The sequence below is a fragment of the Dunckerocampus dactyliophorus genome, chromosome 16 (assembly GCF_027744805.1).
Source record: "Dunckerocampus dactyliophorus isolate RoL2022-P2 chromosome 16, RoL_Ddac_1.1, whole genome shotgun sequence".
Classification (NCBI taxonomy): domain Eukaryota; kingdom Metazoa; phylum Chordata; class Actinopteri; order Syngnathiformes; family Syngnathidae; genus Dunckerocampus; species Dunckerocampus dactyliophorus.
In genome coordinates, this window is record NC_072834.1 from 19,024,544 (window position 1) to 19,040,378 (window position 15,835).

The 15,835-nt window shown below is 40.8% G+C and overlaps 1 protein-coding gene across 3 annotated transcripts in view; it reads left to right on the top strand.

Moving 5' to 3' along the window:
* The window catches only part of LOC129169591 (cell adhesion molecule 1-like), a 440,926-nt gene that overhangs the window by 334,838 nt on the left and 90,253 nt on the right, over positions 1–15,835 (top strand). For all 3 annotated transcript variants that reach the window (XM_054756155.1, XM_054756154.1, XM_054756156.1), the window contains 2 exons: positions 5,015–5,167; positions 9,239–9,376. In XM_054756155.1, coding sequence (XP_054612130.1) covers positions 5,015–5,167; positions 9,239–9,376 — 291 coding nt within the window. The remainder of the gene's footprint in view (positions 1–5,014; positions 5,168–9,238; positions 9,377–15,835) is intronic.

Sequence of the window (15,835 nt, forward strand, 5' to 3'; positions counted from 1 at the left end):
TTTCTTTCTTTTGGTGTGTTTATTCTGTTCATGCTTCCAACACAATGCCTCATTTAGAAGGGACACATAAGAGGATTAGGAGATTTGGGAGAAATGCCTTTGTCAAATGGATTAAATCTGATTGGCAAGGACCAAATATTTCCATCAAATATTAATGGATATGTCCCATTGCTCCAGGGGTAGCAACCATAGAATTTTAATGGTCAAGTAGTAAACAAGGGGGAGGGGGTAAAGCTGTAAAAAGTATTTCCACAAATAGGGGCCTCCACTTTAAATAGTTATACACTGATACATTGAAATTAAGAAAATACAAAATAAGTTATAGCATAAATATACATACATTAATTAAATAAATGAAATATTCACTGAGCAGAAAAAAACGTTGTATTTTTGTATTTTATCATAAATACTTCTACATATTAATTTGATTAATTTATTTATAACCTCCGCCAAGCACAGCGCAAAGCGCAAGTGTTTTTACTGGCGTTTAACTGTTTGTCTGTTTGTTTGTTTGTGTTCAAAACAACTTGAAATTTTCTCAATGGATTTGGATGAAATTTTTAGGAAATGTCGGAAATGGGATATGGAAGAACTGATTAAATGTTGGGGGTGATCCGGATCACCGTCTGGATCCAGAAATTTTTTTAAAGGATTTTTTTAACATTGCGACCATTTTCTGCATTTGTGCATAAAACTCCACAAAGAAATGGTCAGAGCACTTCGAAAAAATCATACAGGACAAGTTTCCAACAAGTTCTTCAAAATATCAAAGACCGATCCAAAAAATGTAGGATTATTATTTTGGTGTGACTCAAAATACGGGGGGAACTATGGAGCTTGTCGAAGGTCTGCGCTCTCCAAGTGCTTCTCTAGTTTTAGTTGTTGTTTTTTTTTAATTTACTTATCATCATTTAGTTGTGAAAAATGTTCCACCAACACTCAGTGTTGTTATTAAAAATAGGGATCTCCCATCCACATCTTTTGGCCTCCGATCCGGAGTCTTGCTTTTGTTACAAACATGAATTTGTGGAATTAAATATGATTATAAAATAGCTTTTCAAAGCATTAAAAATAACTCAACCAAAGTATTGCTTAATGTACTTTTTTTGTTACACAGCAACCAACAGTATGGTTTGGCTTTTGTAACTAACCTTTGTCAGTCAGGTTCCTAATCCAATAAAAGATAAAATTAGAAAAAAATGGGCATGCAAAATACTTTTCGGGTAGGACTAATCATTTGACATGGTTATAGATCAATTTGTGGTGTGCTTTAGAATGTATGACATTTTTTTCAACAAACTCTCTTCAGCGCAATAGTGTTTTATTGATGGTCCGAAGTGTAAACAAGCAGCGGTAACAGCAGCTCTGCTCGTGCGAGCAGTGGCGAAGCTAGACATTTTTCATTGGGGTGGCCAAGGTGAGACCATTGCTCACATGGTGGTGGCAATAAGTTGATGTCCCGTGGGGTGGCCGGAGAGTGACCAAGGGTGGCCACGGCCACCACGTAGCTACGCCACTGCGTGCGAGCTCCCGGACAATGGCAGTCCGGGCACAGTGAAGGGAAACTACCGCTGTAGCTACGAAGCCGAATATCCGACATCCAAAGTGAAACTAACTTCACCACGGTACACCACGGACATGTCTGCATGGTGGTGTTGCGTTTTCTATTTCTTGTGGGTGGCGGGAGTCGAGTGGCAACCAGCTTTGAGGCACATTACCGCATCTACCATGTTGGAGTGTGGCTCACAGTTCCGAACGTGATACGGCAACCGGATGGGCCCGATCCTGACGGAAGCCGATCTTGAAAATACAGTGGATCGGCATCTACATCCCTAAATAAAATTAGGATTATATAATGCATTATATAATGCATTTGTACATCTACTTTAGGAAACATGGTACACATGGTACACATTTTTTGTACCAAGATTCCACTGTATTTGTTTGTTAGCATGGTTTTGCAAAGAGTATCAAGAAAGTTTTCGGAGGAATGGGGCATGGAGACCCTCTTAAATTTTGGGGTTGGGTCCAATATTAGCGAAGGCCATTTGTTAAAATGTGTACACAAGAACTACATGAAGTATTATCAGGAAAGTCGGGATTAGGGTTGGGCATCGAGTCTCGAGGATCGATGCGAACCGGGACTAAAATTCCAATTCTTTTGGGATCATTCAAATGTTTTTATCTCCATTCCTAATTTCGATACCCATTTTGCTGACCGGAAGGAATAGCCTTGTACACCAGCAAAGAAGAAGCGGCTAAAAGGTTTGGCTTAACTTCATAAAAAAGAGCCGTCAGGCAACATTTGCAACACGATGATATCATCATGCAAAGGAGGGTGCACGATCAACATGATTAATGTTCACACATTCATGGTGTAGAAATAACAGAGTACCTCGTCTTTGATGCGCAACGTCGGACTTCCTCTAAGCAATCAGAACCAGTGAAGTCAAACAATAAATGATGTATGTCTCCTGCCAATGTAACTGAGGATTTCAGGATGCTAGCTGATGTGAAAGTTAGGTGTAAATAAAGCACGGGAGCTACGGCTAGGCAAGTTTATTCAGGTACACAGTCTGTATCTGTTGGCAAAAAATCGAGGGACCTTCTCAACTCACACAACACACTTCCGGCCTTCAAAATAAGAGTGCTTTGGGCTATATTGTGTTTACTTGTGTTAACAAAATAAGGGTGTCAACATTACACCAACATTTGAGGCAGCAAACAAAGTATACTACTTTTCAAAAGTAAACATCTTTTGTGAAAGTGTAGTCCTGTAAAAAGAAACATTTGTATTCAAGTAGAAGGCTTTAATATTAATATGCTGGTTGAAAATAGCCCTGTAAGAAATTAGTAGTAAAGTTGATGAAAAAGTTCATATCATTAAACAATTCCTGGAGAGGTTCCGACATTTCATCGAGAAAGAATTCTGGTTATCGCCCTCATTTACACCATGCAAACGCTTATGACCCTGCCTCTTAAAAGCCTTGAAATCTAGAAACGTTAGGAGCCAGAATTGAAATGAGGAATTGGAACTTGAATTGTTCAAACTGAAACGATGCCCAACCCAAGTAGGGATGCAACATGGACAAAGGAAGAACCTCTAAAAAAATGGAGCTGGGTTCAGTTTTGTTGACAATTGGTAACGTAGATCTGTGCTCTCTCCAGATGCTGTGCTAATCCGATTAATTGTTTGTTAGCACAAAGAGGGAAGGAACCCTTAAAATTTTGGTCCAGCTCAGGATAAAGGTTCAGGTCCAAGATATTTATGAACAATATATCTTTTAAATTCGGGTTTGTCAGACTGGTTGGAGTCCTGCACTCCACTAAGGGCCCTTCTCCTTATGACAGATCCTCTGTTGCTGAACAGTGAGCGTTGCTGTCAATCAGGGCTGAATTTCTCAGATGGGTGGGCTTTCATCTTGACCACGCCGTGTCATTGTGCATCACTGAGCGCGCTCAGGTCAGTGAGCAAACAAGGTTGAGGATGAAAGGATGGGCAGAGCATGTTCAAACACGGCGTAGGCTTGCAGATTATTGCTGTTTTTCTCAGTTAGATGTTTGGACTACCAAGTGTCTTTACCTTTTGTTTGCCGTTGCTGCACGCTGTTACATCAGCCGTCATTGCTTGTTGGCTTACTTGTTTGATGCATTTGTATTCCCCGGTAGCTCCTTTGAAGCATTTTTGACATTGCAACGCTCTTGAATTGAAAGACTGCCGCCATTAAATCTGTCAAATGTTCCTTCCGAGCAAGACGGAAAGCTGCTAGTGTACGGCCCATCGGGTCCTATAGAACTATAGGATCCACTTTTCATTCAAAACACACACAAAGTTCATAATTAGTGTGTCTTATGCTACTTTTAAAATGCCTCCACTGCTTACAACTGGGGCCCATAAATTACATTAGACAGCTAATTAACATATATAGCAGGGATTCACTCATGAAAAATGAAAATATAATCTTGTGTTTTTATTCTGAGGGGGACTTTTTATGGCATTTTTAGATTTATTTTTTATTAATACTCCTTAAGGGGCGACAACACTTGAGTGTTATTGAAACCTGCTGTCATAGGAGGAAGCGCAGCAACGTTTGTTAGTCGCCCATTGCCATTAGGATGTTGAATGTGCCAAGCCTGTCTCTTGTTGAGCCTTAGAAAGTGTTTGCTTACTATATAGCCGCTGTTGAAGCAGAATGTGAATCTAAGTTGTCTAGTTAATTGTCATATTTGGAGTTGTTGGAAATTGGCATGTGAAATTGCAAATGCCAATTGCTAACATGTACAAGTATATGGGATATTCGGGGTAAATTAGCATTGAGCTAGCATTACGTTTAAATTGAATGCCACAGAAAAAAATATTTTGTATCTTATCTGAATGATTTATTTCTATATGTTCAGTTTTAGGGTGCTTTCAAAGTAAAGGCTCTATAATGGAACCAGTCAAAAGTGTGAAGACACTTTGTCATTCAATAGGATGCAAAGGTGTCTCCAAACTTTTAGGCTGGTACTGTACAACTGCATGTGTGCATACATTTTCAAAGTAAATAAGTCTAATTATATGAATACATGCCAAAAAATGTACTTTATAATGTTTATTATCCATTAATAAATTACTAATACATAACACAGAAGAATATCTAATATACAGTATTAACAATAGTAAAGATCCAAGGCACATACTGTATAATAGGAAGTCTCAATCAGAGGGTCAGTTGAGGATATCAGACTTAAAATGTGATTTATACAAAAAATAAGTTTGATAATATATTTATGCATCACAGAGCTGGAGGCGAGTGCTAAAGTCATTAAGTGAGAAGCATGCGACACCAGCGTATTCAAATGAGGACTGCAGTCAGCCTTATCTGTGCTATTAAGTCAGAGTGAGAGATCCCATTACCAAAAAAAAGAAAGAAAAAAAACGCCAATATTCCTCATCTGATGAAAGAATATAATGAAAATGTCTGGCTTTTATTATGCATGCTTGTTAAACTAAACTGCCTTTTTTCATCCTCAGCATTGAAAGACGCCCGCTTCCAGCTGGTCAACTTCTCCGACAATGAACTGCGCGTGTCGCTGTCCAACGTGTCGCTGTCGGACGAGGGGCGGTACGTGTGTCAGCTCTACACCGACCCGCCGCAGGAGGCCTACGCCGATATCACCGTGCTGGGTGAGAGAGACTATGGAACATGTGAAACAGTGCATGACGCAACGTGACACCCCCCCCTCGCATTTGTTATTGTCCCCTAATATCCTGCAGAGTTCTCACCCGAGGTGTAAAATTTCTTTGAGATTTTATTTTTATTTCATAAGAATAAAAAAAAGCTGATTTTTTTTAACAGCTGTATGAATATGAAAAAAATAATTTATATTTACTTCTAATCAATAATAATATGAATGATAATAAAGATAATTATTCTTATTATTATTATAACAACAGCAATAACAAATAAAAACAAATTAAATAAATAGACAATTTCTGAAATGTACTAATATGTAAATTTATTAATATGATCATAATCATAATAATAACGACAGCAATAATAACAGAAATAACAAATAAAAGCAAGTGAAAGAAAGAGACCATTAAAAGTATTAAATATATAATAATAACAATAGCAGCAATAACAAAAAACTATTTCAACTAACTTGACCATTTCTAAAAAGTATTAAATATGTAATTTAATAATATGATAATATAAATCTCCATGAATCACCGCCTTACCGTGCTGGAAGGGCTTGAGTGCCCAAGTGATCTGAGGAGTTATGTTGTCCGGGTCCTAGGTGAGGGGTCAGACAAAGAGTGATTCAGGAGACCCTATGAATAAACACAAGAGGAGGGACTGCACCTCACCCGGACGTGGGATACTGGGGCCTCACCCTGGAGGCAGGCCTGGGGGAGGGGCTCGCAGGCAAGCACCTGGTGGTCGGACCTTCACTCGTGAGGCCTCGCCCAGCCCAAAGAAGCCACACGGGATCGCCCCTCATAGACCCACCACCTGCGGGGGCAAGCATAAGGATCCGGTGCTATGTGCTTTGGGTGGCGGTCGAGGGTGGGCCCTGGGCGACCTGGCCTTGCTAGCCAAATCTGATTCTTGGGACATGGAATGTCCCTTCTCTGGTGGGGAAAGAGCCCGAGCTTGTGCAGGAGGTTGAAACATTCTAACTAGACATAGTCGGATTCACCTAAACCCATAATTTGGGTTCTGTAACCAAACTCATTGAGGGGGGCTGGACCTTGTTCTACTCTGGAGTTGCTGCAGAAGAGAGGCGGCGGGCTGGTGTGGGCTTATCAATAGCCACGCTGCTTGGTGCCTCCGTGTTGGAGCAAGGGTCCTGAACGTTGTTTGTGCATATGCGCCAAATGGCAGTTCAGAATACCCATCCTTCTTGGAGTCTGTCAGAGGGGTGCTGGAGAGCACCCCAGCTGGTGACTCTGTAGTTCTACTGGGTGACTTCAACGCCCCTGTAGGCAAGGACGGTATGACCTGGAGGGACGTGAGTGGGAGGAACGGCCTCCCCAATCTGAATGATGTTATTTGACTTCTGTGCGAACCACAGTTTGTTCATAATGAACACCATGTTTGAACATAAGGATGTCTGCAAGTGCACTTGGCACCAGGACACCCTAAGCCGCAGGTCCATGATCGACTTTGTAGTCGTATCATCAGACCTGTGTCCGCATGTTCTGGACACACGGGTGAAGAGAGGGTCTGAGCTATCAACTGATCACCACCTGGTGATAAGTTGAATTAGATGGCAGGGGAGGATGCCGGACAGACCTGGGAGACTCAAACACATAGTGAGGGTGTGATGGGAACAACTGGCAGAGTCTGTCGTTCGTTGAGGCTTCTACTTTCACGTCCGGTAAACCTTCACCTGTATCCTGTGGGAGGACAATGATATTGAGTCCAAATGGGCTGTGTTCAGTGCCCATTGAGGCAGCCGATAAGAACTGTGGCCGCAAGGTGGTCGTGCCAGTTGTGGTGGCCAGCCCCAAACTCGCTGGTGGACACCAGAGGTCAGGACTGCTGTCAAGCTGAAGAAGGAGCCCTATCGAGCATGGTTGGCTTGTGGGGTTCCTGAAGCAGCTCACAGGTACTGGCAGGCCAAGCGCCACGTGACTTTGCCGGTGGCCGGGTGTGGGAGGAGTTTGGTGACATAATGGAACATGACTTTCGGTCAGCTTCAAAGAGTTTCTGGCAGTGCGCGGTCCACACTCTTTATAGTGGGGACGGAAGCCTGCTGACCTCAACTGAGGATATAGTCCGACGGTGGAAGGAATATCTTGAGGCCCTTCTCAATCTCACTGACATACCTTCCATAGAGGTGTCTGAGGACACAAACATGGACAGTTCCATCACCTTGGCTGAGGTATTTGGGGTAGTCAAAACACTCTGCATTGGGAAAGCTCCGGGGGTGGATGAGTTTCGCCCTGAGTTCCTCAAGGCTCTGAATGTTGAGGGACTGTCTTGGCTTACACGTCTCTTTAACATTGCGTGGAAGTCGGGAACAGTACCTCTGGATTGGCAGACCGGGGTGGTGGTCCCCCTTTTCAAGAACGGTGACTGGAGGGTGTGTTCCCACTATAGACGGGTCACACTCCTCAGCCCTGCCTGGAAAAGTCTATCCACGGTGCTGGAGAGAAAGGTATGACAGTTAGTCAAACCTCATCTACAGGCGGTTCAATGTGGTTTTCGTCCCGGTCGCGGAACACTGGACCAGCTGTACACCCTTGCGAAGGTACTGAAGGGTACATGGGTGTTTGTCCAACCAGTCTACATGTGCTTTGTAGACTTGGAAAAGGCATTCGACCATGTCTCTCGCGATGTCCTGTGCGGGGTGCTTTCGGAGTACAGGATTGGTGGCACGCTACTATGTGCCATTCGGTCCTTGTTTCAGAAGCCTGGTTCGCATTTCCAGCAGTAAGTCAAGCTTGTTCCCGGTGAACGTTGGCCTCCACCAAGGCTCCCCTTTGTCACCAATTCTGTTCATAATTTTAATGGACAGAATTTCTAGGCGCAGGGAAGAGTTGAGGGAGTCCAGTTTGGGAGCCATAAGATCTTGTCTCTTTTCAAAGACAATGTGGTCCTGATGGCTTTATCAGGCTGTGACCTTCAGGGTTTACTAGGGCAGTTCACAGCTGTGTGTGAAGCTTCTGGGATGAGACTCAACACGTCCAAATCCGAGACCATGGTTCTCAGTCGGAACCATGTTGTGGTGAAAAGAGAGATGAGTCGGAAGGCAAAGCTCTCAATTTACGGGTCGATCTATGTTCTCACCCTCACCTATGGTCATGAGCTTTGGCTCGTGACCGAAAGAACGAAACCACGGATTAAAGTGGCTGAAATGAGTTTCCTCCGTAGTGTGGCTGGACTCACCCTCAGAGATAGGGTGAGAAGCTCGGTCATCCGGGAGGAGCTCAGAGTGGAGCTGCTGCTCCTTCACATTGAGAGGGGAGACCGTTGAGGTGGCTTAGACATCTAGTCCGGATGCCTCCTGGACACCTCCCTGGTGAGGTGTTCCGGGCATGCCCAGCTAGGAGAAGGCCCCGGGGCAGACCTAGGACACGCTAGAGGGATTATGTTTCAGAGATGGCCTGGTAACGCCTTGGCGTCCTCCCTGTGGAACTGGAAGAGATGGCCGGAGACCAGTAAGTCTGGACTTCCCCACTGAGACTGCTGACTCAGACCTGGATAAGTAGAAGAAAATGGATTTGAATAGAATAATATAATAATAATGATCATAATAACAACAATAATAATTACAACAGCAATAACAAATAAAAATAATAAGTTAAATGAATACACCATTTTTGAAAAGTAGTAAATATTTTAATAATAGTAATTAATAGTAAGGGAACTTAATTTAACAGCAATTTAAACTAAATTTTTAATTGTAACACAATGACAATGCAGCTAATTAGCCTTCCCAGTGTATATATATATATATATATATTTTTTTTTAATGGAACTAACTTTGCAAGGGTTGAAAGAAGCTTCAATTTTGTATAATTTGTATAATTGAGTCAAAATATTCCAAACGCATTTACAATTAAAACACATTTTTCTAACTAGTCCTGAATAGTCTGCTTCAATTATATTGCCATCATAATTCTATTTGATCTGTGTTGATTGGCATTGATGAGAAGTCATCTTTAAAAGGCACTGTACCCTATCACATTCATCACAGGAGGGCAAAATCCGTTCCTAAAATAGCTTTGTATTTTTCCCCTCTGTAGTTCCTCCCGGTAACCCCATCATTGATGCCCGCGATGAGGTTCTGAGTGAGGGCAACGAGACGGAGATGACCTGCACCGCCATGAGCAGTAAGCCTGCCGCAAGCATCAGATGGATGAAGGGCGATAAGGAGCTGCCGGGTTGGTGGATTCCTTTCACAGTCTTCCATTGTTCCTTGTCTTTTTTTTGGTTTGAAATGATGGCTTTTTTGTCAGGTTTTAGATCACAGTTCATCATGGAGGTGTTTGGCTTAGGTTCTAAAGCATTTCTTCTATTTAAAACATGCCAACGGACTCAGGGGATCAAAGTTGTTCCAACACTTTTAAGGTCACTTTTGAGGTCTTTGTAAGAAGTTTTTCAAGTTGGACAAAAAACAAATTTGCCTTTGCCACAAAACACACCAGACATGGCATCTGTAAAGCTGAAGTTTGTATGGTATACCATAATTACGGGTGAGTACATACGTCGGTTTTAAGGTGATGGTTCAGTGCACCAGTAACAGTCTGAAGAGTGTGATTTAGTATTTTATTTCTACTAAAGTAAAGTTCCTTATTGGTTAAAGTATAGTATTAAAAAGCACCAGATTGTCAGATTGTCAAAACAGTAATGATAGAAAAATGAGCATTAATTTTACAAGAATAAAGTCCAAAATATGATGACCAAAAAGTTGGGATCTAACAAGACAAAAAAATAATTTTACGAGAATAACGTAATATCATGAGAAAAAATAACATCATGTTTGTAATATACAGTTGAAATATTCAAGAAAAAAGAAGTTATTTTCTAATCAGTCTTAATATTCTGAAAAACAAACAAAACAACAAATAAAGATGTAATTTTTTTTTAATTAGGTTGCGGACATCATTATAATAATACAAGAATAAAGTAAAAATATTTTGGGAATAAAGTCATGATTATGAATAATTTTACAAGAATAAGCTCAAATCTTAATAGTCGTATTCTAGCAATTCTAACAAAGGAAAAAAGTAAATAACATTATGAGGATAAATAGTGTCATTTTAGGAGCATGTAGTTGAAATAGTAAGGAAAAAATGTATATACACTGCTCAAAAAAATAAAGGGGGCACTTAAACACAATGTAACTCCAAGTAAATCACAATTCCCTGAAATCAAACTGTACATTTAGGAAGCAACACAGATTGACAATTGATCAATTTTGCCTCCTGTTGTGCAAATGGAATGGACAACAGGTGGACAGGAAGACACCCCCAATAAATAAATAAATAAATCAAATAATAAATACATTTTTGTGGGAATTTGTTGTCAGTGCATTCAATTAGAACAAAATATTTAAGAAGAAAGTTAGGTGTTTAGGTGTTATTTTAGTGTTCCCTTTATTTTTTGAGCAGTACATTCAGATATTAAAAAAACAACTGTAATTTTATGAGAATAAAGTCAAAATATTACAAAAAAACAGCCGTATTCTAACAAGAAAAAAGTGGCAATTTTACAACAATAAACTTGTAATATTATGAGGAAAAATAATGTTATTTTAGTAGCATAGAGATTAAATATTAAATAAAAAATATATTTGTTAAAGTGGAAATATTATGAGAAACAAACAAAACAAAATAAAGTTGTCATTTTTTGAAAATTAGGTTGGGGAAAAAGTTACAATAGTTCCCTTAATGCATTGCGTCCAAGCAAAACATTCATTGGTTCCTGCTGCAATGATGTCAGCCTCCTTCTGGCTCCCTTCTGGTGGACAAAGGCAGCATTGGAGAGCCATTCATCCATGCATCCATTCAGCCATCTATTTTCTGTGCCGCTTGTCCTCGAATAAAATGCTGTGCTCAGATGAAATACATTATGGGAAAAGGTTAAAATAGGTTTTTTTTCATTTTAAACTCATATTGGTACTTGTATTGTATATTTCCCAGCTGCCTTTTGAGTGTTAACGTTTTTTTGTTAGAGGACACCCTTCAGTCAGACTGTTGTATTGAGTATCGACCTCCTGCAATTTGCAATGGGTTGACAAGCTCGTTGTGAGTTTTTTCATAGCTCATGATTGGCTCCCGTCAAATAAAAAGCTGCATGGTCCTCGCGGACTCGTACATGCCGCCAATATGCCATTTTATGGCATTTTATGACGTGGACAGGTGCGGCTTATGGTCCGGTGCAGCTTATATAGTGTATGTACAAATATGTTTTTTCCTCAAAGTTTAGTGGGTACAGCTTATATACCGGAATTTACGGTAACTTCTGAGCATATTTTACAAAATATCGAGGTGGCACAGTTGCATCCTTTCATTATTCACTACTTGGCCCTCGCAGGAAAAAGTTTGGACACCCTTAGTTTATGTATTTCACTGGGAAGACCAAGTGGAGGAAATAGGAGACTATTGATAGAAGAGGGTTTTCAAGCTCTGGATTCTCCTTGGCACTATCGCTGTATTTGTTTATGGAGTAGAAGCGAAACTCGGTATGCCTCTGCACCATAGTTAATGTTACATATGGGAAAAAAACTGATTACGTGTATTTTGATCACACTAATGATGTTCAAAAATGAGTGCTGGATGTTAAAGAGCAATGTTGTTCCTCCTTTAGCTGTTTCTTTGTGTTCAATGCTCATATTGGCACCGTGACAATGTTCCCAGCCTCATCAAAGCCGAGCGAAGCCTAAGAAGTCTCAACTCCAGGGGGGTGGGCGAGCGGGCTCTGTGCCAGGCACTTCCCACCTCTGAGGCCCAGACATCCAAGCCAGCTTTGTCAGGACTTTGAAACAAAGGTCCTAATTAAAAAAAAAAAAAAAAAAAATGGCTTGGAAAGGCCCTGAGCTGCTTCCCCCTCACCCCCCACACGTTTGCTCTTATCTTTTGAATATTGCAGCGTTGCAAGGTCACTTGTAGCCCGTAGCGGGTTGTAAAGCATCCTATTTTGTAATGTCTTACACAATCCCATTATGCTTCATTCTTAATGGGTTTAGAGTTGTATCCCATCGGGAGTCACTGGACAGTTTCTTGTGTGGTCAAAATGTTGGAAAATGGGCCAAAAATCCCCAAAAAGTGATTTGTCTTGTGAAAAAAAAAAAAGTCCAGAAGATGTCCTATGTGATGTGCTTTTCTTGCCTTCTAATGATATTTTAAACAGCTTTCCTCTCTCCTGAAGGACAAAAAAATGGCATCACGTCAGCAGTTTCAGTACGATCTGAGGATCGAACCGCCAACCATCAGTTTGAGCGGCGACCACTCTACCACCTGAGTCATGGCACCCTGTAGAATAAGCGAAATGTGTTATAGTAACGCAGAATGTCAAATGATTTTCAACCGGTCGGGGGCGCCAAATAAATTGCCTTTTCATTTTCATTTTGGAAAACTGTCACAGAAAATATTGAATTACAGTAAATTTGTGATTTTTTTTTTAAGTCCTGATAGAAAGCCACACGTGTCCTGAACGAGCTGAACATTATGGAGTTGGAATGGTTTGAATCTGCTGCGAAATGTGGGTGGAATAAGAAGAAGTAGAGGAACTAAATGAAGCCATTTCAGTACAATTGTGTGTGAATGCTTAAAAATCCCAAAAATTGATTGAACCAGCAACCATGAAGTTGGGAAATGACCACTCTACAACCTGAGCCATGCCACTGTGCACAGAACAAGCAGCCTGTGACACGTAATGTTAAATGTAAAACAAATCTTCACCAATAGGGAACATTGAAATTGTCCAGGCATTTTCAATGGGAAAAATGTCACAGACAATGTTTAATTATGGAATATGTGGGAATGTTTAGGAAAGTCCGGATAAATAATAAATAGATGAAAAATGGTGTATTATTCATATAATAAACAAAAGCCAAAAAAGGGGAACTGTGCATAGATATGAGTTATTTTTTATTTTTAATATATATATTATATTTAATTTTTTATTATGTGCATATTTTTATTATTGTATTTAATCTTTTTTTGAATTATTATTAGGTTTTTTTTTTTTACATTTTTTTTTATACATTTATTTTAAATAGCTACAGTATAGGTATATCATAAAAAAGAATATAGCCTAAGTGGGGGGACAAATTGTTCTTCCTTTATAGGGGCTGTAGAACTCTGTGGGAACCCCGTGGGACGCCACTGCCAAATTGTTGTGCAGTGTCCCACAGAACAGACTTCTCAAGCCACCATTTTACAGAAGCAATTTTAATAGAAATTGCGTGTGAATGCTGAAATGCTGAGGCTGAACTGAAATGCAGAATGAAAGTTAAAATATCCTAGCAATCTATTCAACTACTGAGGAACGAGGAACCATCGGGTTGGGAGACGACAAATCTGCCACCTGAGCCAGGTCACTCTGTGGAACAAGCAGAATGTTACACTAATAGAAAATGTAACATTATTTTCCACCAGTAAGGGACTCCACTTGTCTATTCTTTTTTTAGCGGATTAAAAATGGCGGGATTTAAAATAGACGATTGCTTCTCAGCATCCACATAATAAAGGGCCTCTGTAACTGTGCCCTGTGGGGCACTATACAACAGTTCCCTTATGCTGTCACACTGGGCATGAAAAAATAAAACATGTAAAAAGAAAGGACAAAACAGTATTTCCAAATAGCAAAATCTTGAGACCAGATGAAAAATTTTAAGAATTGCTATTTTGCACTTCTCTGTGTGTAGTTTCTATGTTCTCCCCGTGCATGCCTGAGTTTTCTCCGAGTACTCCGGCTTCCTCCAACATTCCTAAAACAATGCATGTTAGGTTCATTGGCAGCTCTAATTATTCCATAAGTGCGAATGGTTGTTTGTCGTTTGCCCTGCGATTGGCTGGCGACCAGTACAGGGCGTACCCCGCCTCCCACCCGAAGTCAGCTGGAATAGGCTCCAGCATACCCCTGAGATCCGACTGAGTATCAGTGGCGTAGAAGATGGATGGATGGATGGACATTTTGCAGTGTTGGATCTTAAGGAGGTTCTAAGTAGAGCTTCAAAATGCAAAAAGAAGAAATGGGAGTGAGACAAAAAATGTTTGAGTAGGCTATTGATTGCAAAAAGGCATTGAAGTGAAACAGGCTGTTTATCAGCTTATCAAAACTTTAGGACCACAGCTTTAAAAACCCAAATCTTGCCAAAAATGTAGATTGAAAGTAATTTTCTGGTTTTCTGGACAGTATCCACACTGTCATGATCTCTTGATGAAAAAGGAAAAAATCGCCTCCTCTCTTTGAATGTGGGGGATTGTTGAGCTGCATAAGCAAGGCCCCTCGCAGCACGCCATTGCTGATGAGGTTAGACGCAGTGAGACAGTCATTTGAAACTTCTTCCGAGATCCTGAGGGTTATGAAACAAAAAAAGTCAAGTGGTAGACCCCGAATAATGTCACCGACCCTGAGCCGGAGGACCCGATTGGCTGTCCGTCAAGACACAGGACCATCCTCAGCCCAAATGAGTGTCCAATAACCGTCAGACGGCATCTGCGAGAGAAGGATTTTAAGAAGAAAAACGTCTTCAAAGACCTCGTCTCCTTGAATGCCACAAAATTGCCTGTTTGGAATTTTGAAGGAGAGAACCAAACATGGGAAATTGAAAGGTGGAAGAAAGTTTTATTCTCTGATGAGAAAAATTACACCTTGACGGTCCTGATGGCTTCCAACGTTACTGGCATGGCAAGGAGATCCCACCTGAGATGTTTTCCACACAACACAGTGGAGGGGGTACCATCATGATCCTTCAGTGGAACAACGGACCTTCAAGTTGTGCAGGGACGTCAAACGGCAGTCATGACGGCATCCGTCATGACTGAAGGTACTTGGCTGTGTGGTAATGACTGGCTTTTTCAACAGGACAACGCTGCACTTTACAGTGCCTGCCGGACAAAGCACTAAGCTCGCCTTTTTGGACTATCCTGAATGTTCCCCTGATCTAAATCTAATTGAGAACATTTGGGGATGGATGGCAAGGGAAGTTTACAGAATGTACATCCATTTCAGACAGCGGATGTCCTTCGTGAAGTCATCTTCACCACCCGGAGCAACATTCCCACTAGCCTCCTGGAAACACTGGCATCAAGCATGCCTAAGCCCATTTTCAGCTGATTGAGACCCTACATTTCACTTTAATGCTTGTTTGAAATAAATTGCTGACTAGTAACATTTTTTGTTTCACTGCCATTTATCTTTTTTGCATTTCCAAGCTCTACTTAGGACCTCCTCAAGATCTAACAGTGCAAAATATAAATTCTTGCAATTTTTCAACTGGTCTTAAAATTTTGGCCAGGAGTGTGTACAGGCTCTGCAACACTGCCCTGTGGGACACCACAAGTCAACTGCTCTATGGAAAAGTTCCTGAGTTTTACTTCATACAGTATATGGTTTCTTTGGAAAATTATCCTGGAAAAAAATGCCTTGTACATACTGTACTTTGCATTTGGACAAAAGGTTCCCAAAATATTCAAAATGTGTTTTTGTGCGCTCTATTGTATGTATTCAGTCTGTTTTTCATGCCCCATCTCTCCAAACAAAACTCATTTACGTTCACAAAGTGACTAACTAGCTAAATACTCCTCGACCCTCCTCTTATTTCTGCTTTTTTTGTGCATTCTCACTCTTGTCTGTGGGAAACGGATTGCCATCAACAGAATAGGCAGCAG